At 47.7% G+C, this 8,697-nt stretch overlaps 1 protein-coding gene across 1 annotated transcript; it reads right to left on the bottom strand.

The window, feature by feature from the left end:
- Positions 1-387: 387 nt before the first annotated feature.
- Positions 388-8,408, bottom strand: LOC149330630 (cytoglobin-2-like). The gene is made up of 5 exons (XM_089559466.1): positions 8,185-8,408; positions 6,679-6,913; positions 3,201-3,388; positions 1,927-2,040; positions 388-562 (listed from the first exon to the last, which is right to left on the bottom strand). Exons 1-5 carry the CDS (start codon positions 8,406-8,408, stop codon positions 388-390), a joined length of 936 nt encoding a protein of 311 aa, XP_089415592.1.
- Positions 8,409-8,697: the final 289 nt, after the last annotated feature.

Raw genomic sequence — 8,697 nt, 5'->3', positions numbered from 1 at the left:
TCATGATAGTACCATGGATGCATCTATGGTCCGATACAACTCAAGAACGAAGCGACTTTCCCCATCAAAGGTCCATCTTCCAGCCAATGGCGTAGGACGTTTCTCATGAGCCTGCTAGCGTGACAATGCAGGGAGCGGCGCCACAATGGAGAGAGAGATCTGTCCCCGACCATAGAGAGAAGGGATTATCCCCTTCCACCTACCACCCCCTGCTTTGTCACACTAGCAGGGTCATGAGAATCCGCCGATGCCATTTGCTGGAAGGGGGTCCTTTGACGGGTAAAAGCCGCCGTTTTCTTCAGTTGTATCCGATTATACACAGCTCGAGAGTGATCCCCGCGTGTGGGGCATTGTCGCCAAAGGCTGTCAATGCGTCCCCGGATAAGCTCAAGCCGCTATGACGCTATTGCTGCTTAGGCGAAGCCAAGTGTAGCATTTGTACTTCTCCGATGCCACAGACTTCCGGTGTTGTCCCTTGTCCTTGGGAAGCTCGCCGTCCACAGGCGACCTCGCCTCGCTACCGCTGCCAGCCGGGACGTCCGATTCGGGTGATTTGAGCGCCCTGCGACAGAAGGCGATTAAGTCAAGAGTAGGTCATTAACACGCAAACACATAAACGGTCATAACACAATGGAAAGAACGTCCCTTGGTCTGGTATAACGGACCGCAAACTACCGTGCGCTTCATCTTACGACCTTTACTCTGGGATTCCTGCATAGTCGTATACTGCTCACAAGCCAGGACAAATAAAATACCGTGTGCGAGCATCACGTAAGAGTGGTCCAGTCCTCAGGCAAATATGTGACCATGTCACGTGAGGCGACGTCCAACAATGCACCTAGCGGATCTCTAAACTCACATCTACAGACATCTAACTACCTGAGAGCAGAAGGCAAGAGAAATCTCACATGGGCGAGTGGGGCTTGGGTAACCGGTAGGGCACCTACGTCGGCCCCCTGTGGGGAATAAGTGGGCCAGCCCAAACAGGGCTTGCCCCTGTCCTGTTGATTCTAGATGGGTCCCATATCGGTGTTGCTAGGACTACTTCATGCCACATTCCTACATCTACCCTACGTCGGCCCCTCATCGGGTATATGAGGGCAAATGAAATATCAAGTGGGCTCTGTGCTCGAAAAACCTCTGCTAGCCAAAATGGGGCTGGTCACACAAAACTGCTGTAGGTCCCACATAGACCGTGGTGAGGCTTGAAAGAGGGCGCGCCCACATGCTCCCCACACTGGTCCCTTGTAGGGTACTTGAGGGCAGGTGGAACATGAATGTAGGCTTTCATCTGGCACTTCCTTCATTGTCACGCTGGCAGGCTCATGACAAACGGCCTACGCCATTGGCTGGAAGAGGGTCCTTTGATGGGGAAAGTCTCTTCGTTCTTGAGTTGTTACCACTCAGGTACCTACCATCTTTGCTAAAAGTAACCGGGCAACAGTGGTATGTTTTTTAGCTAAGTAGCGAAGCACTTTTGGGAGCCCTTAAGCTTTGAATCTGTGTAAAGTAAGGTGAACCCTCGATCTCATGTTCTGCAACCTTTCTGTCTTCAGCGGTGCCGTAAAGGCTCCGCTAAGCTCTTTAGAAGCGAAAACCTGTTGCTTGGTTACTTTTGGCAAAGTGAGTACGTTCAAGGGCAATCATAGACGTTGTCCGGCCTTAAGGTCTCGTTGTCGAGCCGAGAAGCAAAACACTCACGGCATGCCTGAGGTTCCAGGTTTCTTAAACGGCAAGCTGCCTTCTCATCCAAAGCACCGCTCAACTCCGCAACTTCATGAGTGCCGTAAGAGTCACACTAACCGGCTCTAAAGTGAACCACGCTGATCAGGCACTGTCGCCAAAGGCTGTGAATGCATCCCTGGGTAAGCTCAATCATCTACGACGCTGCTGTTGCTGGGGCGAAGCCAAGTGTATCCTTCGTACCTCTCCGACGGCACAGATTTCCGGTGTTGTCCCTTGGGAAGCTCGCCGTCCACAGGCGACCTCGCTTCGCTACCGCTGCCAGCCGGGACATCCGATTCGGGTGATTTGACCGCCCTGTGACAGAAGATGTTCAAGTCAAGAGTAGTTCACTGAGCGGTAAAAAAAATAAAAGCTACTAGCACATTGCTGCACAGCACGTCCTTTGGTCTGGTAAACTGAACTGCAAACAGTCTCGTGCATTACCTCACGACCTTTACTCCGGGATTTCTGCTTAGTCGTACTGCTCACAAACCAGGTCAAAGAAAATACCGGATCATACTAGCATCACGTGAGAGTGGTCAAGCCTTCAGGCAAACATGTGACCACGTCACGCGAGACGACGTCACAAGTGCGCATATAGCGGACCGTTAAACGCACATCTGCCGACATCTAACTAGTTGACAGCAGAAGGCAAAAGAAGTGCCCTCGTAAAGTAAACCACTGTCGAACCTGGCACTCTATACGTACCTTTTGATTGGGCCTATAAGGTTAAACGGCGCGGCGAAAATAAAATATTGCAGTATTGTGGCGGTACTGTGGTCGTAAGAGCTACAGCCTTGCTAATGAAAAAAACTTCGGCTTTTTAAACATTCGTGGCGACTGCAAACTGCAAGCAAATAAATAACGCATCTTCTCAAGTTCTTGGATTTTCAGCCCTTGTATCTTTGCCTACATACCATGAAGGAAGAACAAGGTTTGACTATATATGAGTGAAATATGACCCCGGTGCCGTATTCTGTAACATTTCATTTCGGTTCAGTTTCATTTGGTCAGCTGCGATTGGTCGCTGCACCCGGTGACGTAGGCTGTGGTACATAACGGCTTGCTAGTCACGGTAGAAACACGTCATGATGCCACTCGCATAAACGCGTGCGGACAGACCGGCGCAGACGACAGACGGATGACAGAGCAGGCGACGACGCGTTTGAGACTCCTGATCGGCGCTAAATCCGTCTCTTGCATGAAACTGTGGGACGGTTATGTGAATAACTCGAGAAGCATGGTCCCTGTGGCTAGGCCGGGCTGGATGCAGCGACAGCAGCAACTAGCGATGGCGCCGCGACCAGACCTGTCGTGCCTGTGATTGGTGCTTCCCCACCTTCTGCTGCTTTCGTCATGACTGACGTCACATCCAAATAGAATTCATATTGAATGAGGCGTTACATTTACAGCCCTATGTTTACATTGTGGGGCTGAAAAAACTATAGCTACAACACTCTTCCAAGGAGGCAGACCTTGCAGGTTTCTCGCTGATTCTCGGTGGCATTTGCGAATAACGCCGTGGCTGGTCGCCCTTTTTCGGCGAAGCGTTGCCCCGGGCCAGTATAGCCGTTGTAGACATGCACTGTTGCTTGTACGCGTCCGATGCCTTTGCGCTCGTCTGTTCCGCCGTGTAGACGGCCACATTCTTCTCGTTCATCAACTGCGAACCAACCGCGAGATGTGAGAAGAGAATAAAGAAAACACTCTTCGCCATGAAAGAAGTGAATGATAGACAGCAGGTATACGAAAGACAGTGGACAGATGATAGCAGATAAAAGTTACCCCACTCTGTCGTCTGGGACTTTGGTGGGTGGGTGGGTGGCTGGATGGATGGATGGGTGGATGCATGGATGGATGGGTGGGTGGGTGGGTGGGTGGGGGGATTAATTAATTAATTAATTAATTAATTAATTAATTAATTAATTAATTGATTGATTGATTGATTGATTGATTGATTGATTGATTGATTGATTGATTGATTGATTGATTGATTGATTGATTGATTGATTGATTGATTGATTGATGGATGGATGGATGGATGGATGGATGGATGGATGGATGGATGGATGGATGGATGGATGGATGGATGGATGGATGGATGGATGGATGGATGGATGGATGGATGGATGGATGGATGGATGGATGGATGGATGGATGGATGGATGGATAGGAGCGCTCCCTTTGAAATGGGGTGGTGGCAATTGCCATCATGCTCAGCTTTTCTTTCTTTATTATTTAACTGTGTTGTCAATTCTCGTTAAGATTCGCCATCTTCTTTACCTACGGTTTCCTACACTTCTAACCACATCTCTGCTTTTCAACCACCAATCTTCCAAACGCTTTTTGCTAACTTCTACTGCAGATTTGTTTGCATGACCATTGTTATCTTTAAACCCTAGGGCCTCCGGAAGAGTGACTGTGCCTGCATCGACATCCGGATGGACACCATCACAATTGAGTATGAGGTGTTCAATTGTTTCCACAGATCTACCACACACTGCACATGTGTCATCTTCTTTGTTAATTTTTTTTTGTAGCTGCGCGTTCTAGACACCCTGACCTAGCTTCAAAAAGTAGGGCATTGCCTCTTGAGTTATTATAGAAAAATTCTTTCCTGATCTGCCTTCTCCAGTATCGATATAGTTCTACACTGTTTCTTTTCCATTGAACTAATCCAATTTTTAACTTCCGCGTTTTTAACCTGTCGTTTAATGCTCTTTCTTTCTCCGTCCTCATGACCGGCATACTTACTGGTTAAAGTCGCTGTGCCGCCAGCGCCATCCCTTGTTAGTTAAGGTAACTAGAAACTAGGGAGGACTCATCGCGGGAAAGCAAGCCGAAGGGGACGGAGCGGGGCGAGTCCCCACAAGCCAAGACAGAAACCAGAAACGAGAAAATATTTGAGAGCCTGTTTTTCACCGCAATCGACCGGCACTGGCTGTAAAATTCGCTCCTTGCCTATATTAGACGGAACATATTTTAACTTATCTAAAGCTTTGATCTGAATCGATTGTTTCAAATACAATGAAACAGCGGAACAGTGCCCATTGATTCAATTTTTTAAAAATGGTTTCTGTCCTCGGCATTCAATCTCGGAAGTTTACCAATCACCTTCAGAATTATAATTGCCCTGTGTGCAACATTTCGGGCTTTAAAACGGCGTGGTCATATTTTCGGTGCGTCAAAGCCCGTGTGCATACTTCCTACCAAGATTTAATAGCAGGTTTTAGGTTTATTAAAGACCACAACAGTAACGCTGCATAACAACGGTAAGGTGAATCTGTGTGCAGCAGCCAATCCATCGCTCATTGCCCGCAGTGGACTATAGTACGCCAGGCAATGAGCAATTGCGAAATTATATAGGTTTGACATTAAGTGTAAGCGATGCCCTAAAATCTATCCGATAAAAATCTTTCCTTACCCGCAAACATTCACCTAACACCGTATCCAGTTACTTTACCTCGTTCTCTTGCACAAATAGAACGCCATGTAGATAAGTTTGTAGCACGACGACATGATGTTCCTTCTAGCGAAAAAAAATTGCATTCTGCACTGAAGCAGCTTCTACACTTTCCCCAGCCTTGGCCAGCAAAGCGGTTAGAAGGCAGATCCTAGCCCTGCTCATACCCCACAATACCGGACAAAAGCATTTTTGAGCGAGAAACTGTTTATGAACACAATTTTTTTCATATTATGTAAGACTTCAGTATAATAATCAATATAACCGACGACCACCCGACGGCATTCGATTTTCTTTTTTTTTTTGCTATTAGCGCTTTTGCTATCGTCAAAAGTGTTCCCCATTGGTTTTCTATGGCAGTCTTAATTGCTCGATGCAATCGATGGAAACAAGCTTTAAAAAATAATATTGTTACACATCAGAAGAATGGGCCATTACCTTCAATATTTCCGTAAGAGTATCTTACAATTTTTCAATGTTCAAAATTTTTTTTCCGAGAACGTTGGACATGGTGTCGCGCATGTCTAGACGATCATCATCCAGAGCCTTGGCCATAAAACCGATTAGAAGGCAGGTCATAAGCCCTGTTGCATGGCGCTTGTTTAGACGATCATTACAAGGAATCCGGGAAAAGTCATGGCCTCCGAGATCACCCACAAGCGCTCGCGCGCGTGCATGCAATCTCGGAGTCCATGGACAAGTGCTTCTAGTTCCCTTGGCTGTCACCACGTGGCGCGTGGCTTTGAACATTCAAACACAGCGCATTGACAACATCGTATGTGAAGCATGAAAGAAAGAGAACGACCGAGTCGTCTCCCATTGAAGCGCTATATGCCGCGAGCCTTAGGGCGCTGCCTATACTGTTCCGAATTTCTGGTAATGCACTGACCCTGCGCCATGGAGTACTGACCCTGAGCTAGAGAAGAGTTTTGGGGATGCTCATCATATCCAACATTTCTGGACAAAAGCACTTTTCAATGGGAAAGAGTTTATGAACGGAATTTTTTCCTATATTATAAGATTTCGTTATAACCGTCAATATATCCACACATCTCCCGACGGCAGGCTTGCATTATTTTTTGTTATTCACATTTTTAAAATCGTCAACAATGTTACCCATTGGTTTTTATACGAACTCGATGCGAGCGATGAAAAAACTTTACAAGAAAAATTTTGGTACACATCGGAAGAATAAAACATTGCTTTCAATATTTCCATAAAAGTTCCTTAAAATATGCCAATATTAAAGAGAGAGAGAGAGAGAATGATGAACGTAAAGGCATGGAGGCTAACCAGGCGGCGCCCAGTACGCTACCCTACCCGTGGGAAGGGTGACGAAGGGAGGGGTAGAAAGGGGAGAGAGGAAGGTAGATGACTAGTTCGCGTGTCCGCAGTCCGTAACTAAGAAGGTACTACATTGGCACACCCTGGCCGGGCTGTACATGATGACTACAAAGAGTAGCATGCATTGCTTCGCGGGAGGTTCTCACCTGGAAGAGCTTCTCCCACGAATGGACGACTTCAGGAGTCATGAGCTCCTCGTAATTAGCGCTGAGCACTTCGATGATCACGTGACCGAGGTCGACGAAGTGCTCAGGTCGCACGTTGCTAATCAACTGCGCGTGGAACTTGGCGTTTTTTTCTACGACCCCGAGCAGCGCCTTGGGAGTGTCCAAAGAGTTCACCATGGTGGTGATATGGTTGCCCACGATGGCCGCGTGCGCCCTGCACGCAAACGAGAGGGAAAAAAATAGAGGGGGGGGGGGGGGGGGTAAAGGTGTGTGAGGGAATTAAATTCAACGAAACTAAACGTAACGTGAAGAAATGCGAAGGTTAACAAGGCTAACTGAAGGGCTAGTTCATCAAACGTGCTCTATTGACGAAACTACTTCCAAACTACAATACCAAACAACGGGATAGGACAGGAGAGACGCTATACTGCCAACTGAATATGTAGCAGGAAACGCCGCATTCGTAACAAACGTGTGTACGCAGTTATGATAAAAAGACAAAGCAGGTGGAAATGCGAAAGCTTGGGCCTTTAGTGAACTGAAAAGCTTTCATTTTTGCAGGTGCTTAGGGCGTACAGTTTGCGTCAAAAGTTCCTAGGCCACAGAATCTGCTTTTAAGCTGCTTAAGGTGGCATTTACGGCATCCCGAACCTCAAAAATTCTCTGGGGACAGGAAAAGTATTACTTTCACTTCTGAGAGCGTCGGTAAGATCATATGTAGTGTCTTAAGTGCCAGAACGTACTGCTTAAAAGCACACCTCGTGGCCTGGGAACTGTGGACGCGCCCTCTACCTTTGAATTCGCATATACAGGCAGACCCTTCACGACCAGCAGGGATGGGGGAGGTGGTAGGTTAGCACCAAAAAAGGCAGTATTTGTAATCTAAACTACGCACACGAAAAAAAAGTCAGAAACAGCAAATAGTGCTAGGTTTGGAGAACATACATTGTATACCCATTAACATGAACAATTAAACTTAATGAGCAAAATACGAAAAGTTACTATCGCCTAAGTGTGGTAATCAATCTATGTAGTTGTTTTCTGCTAGTGCATAAGAAATATCCGAAATTCCGGGGCGGGGGAGAGGGCAGCCGCCCCCTTGTCCCCCCCCCCCCCCCTTCCCTTCCGGACGCCCATGAGTGTGACGCTATCGGTTATGTGGTTATGTGCGTAGGAGAATAGGCGGGGGGGGGGGGGGGGGCAGTGCGCAGGCGCAGGACAGTAACCTGGAGGGAGAGAGCCGTTATTTTCCTGCCCCCCCCCCCTCTTCCCCTATGCCCCTAACCGATAGCGTCAGCCTGTTCTAAAAGCCTCTAACAATTTGCTACGCATCGAGAGATGAGACCCTTCCCGTCAAAGTGTTCGTAATGCTATCTTACAATGATCCACAGTTGTCTCGCAATTAGAAGTGATGTCTAAGAAAGCGGGACTCGAGCGATTTAAGTCCTAACAGCTGAGTCTCTATCGTCGTGGAAGGAGGGCTACCTGAACTTCGGGTCCCCTTTCAGGCTGCCGAGTGGCTTGTCCCGGAAGTGGGTGAAGAGCTGCTTGTAGTCGGGGTGCTTGAAGAAGAGCGAAGTGAACAGGATCACGCCGTAGTCTTCGTGTTGCGTGGTGAAAGTGCGCCAAATGTCGCGGATGTGGCGTTTGTCCTTCGCGGTGAGCCCCGTTGTCTCGTCGGCGACGTCCTTACCCAGGGCGCCACCCATCACTGGATCTGTGGATTGTAAAAACGCGACGTCAGTTGATTACTTAAGCTACGGAAATGCGCAAAAGGAAGACACGGACGACTTGCCTTGGCAGCGCAAAATTCTTCTTTGTCTTCTTCTAAGTCCACGGGACTACATTACGAAGCGGATATTGCTCATATCTTTCGGGATACATCAGTGCTTCGCAGGAACAAGATGCGCGTAAGCCACAAATCAAGAACTTCTTTCGATGAAAGGGTAACTGAATAGTTAAAAACAAAAGAACTGTGTTATTTTACAAAAAGACCGT

The sequence above is a fragment of the Amblyomma mixtum genome, chromosome 9 (assembly GCF_055824585.1).
Source record: "Amblyomma mixtum isolate Tamu chromosome 9, ASM5582458v1, whole genome shotgun sequence".
NCBI classification, from domain to species: Eukaryota; Metazoa; Arthropoda; class Arachnida; order Ixodida; family Ixodidae; genus Amblyomma; species Amblyomma mixtum.
This window is presented reverse-complemented; position numbering and strand designations above follow the sequence as displayed.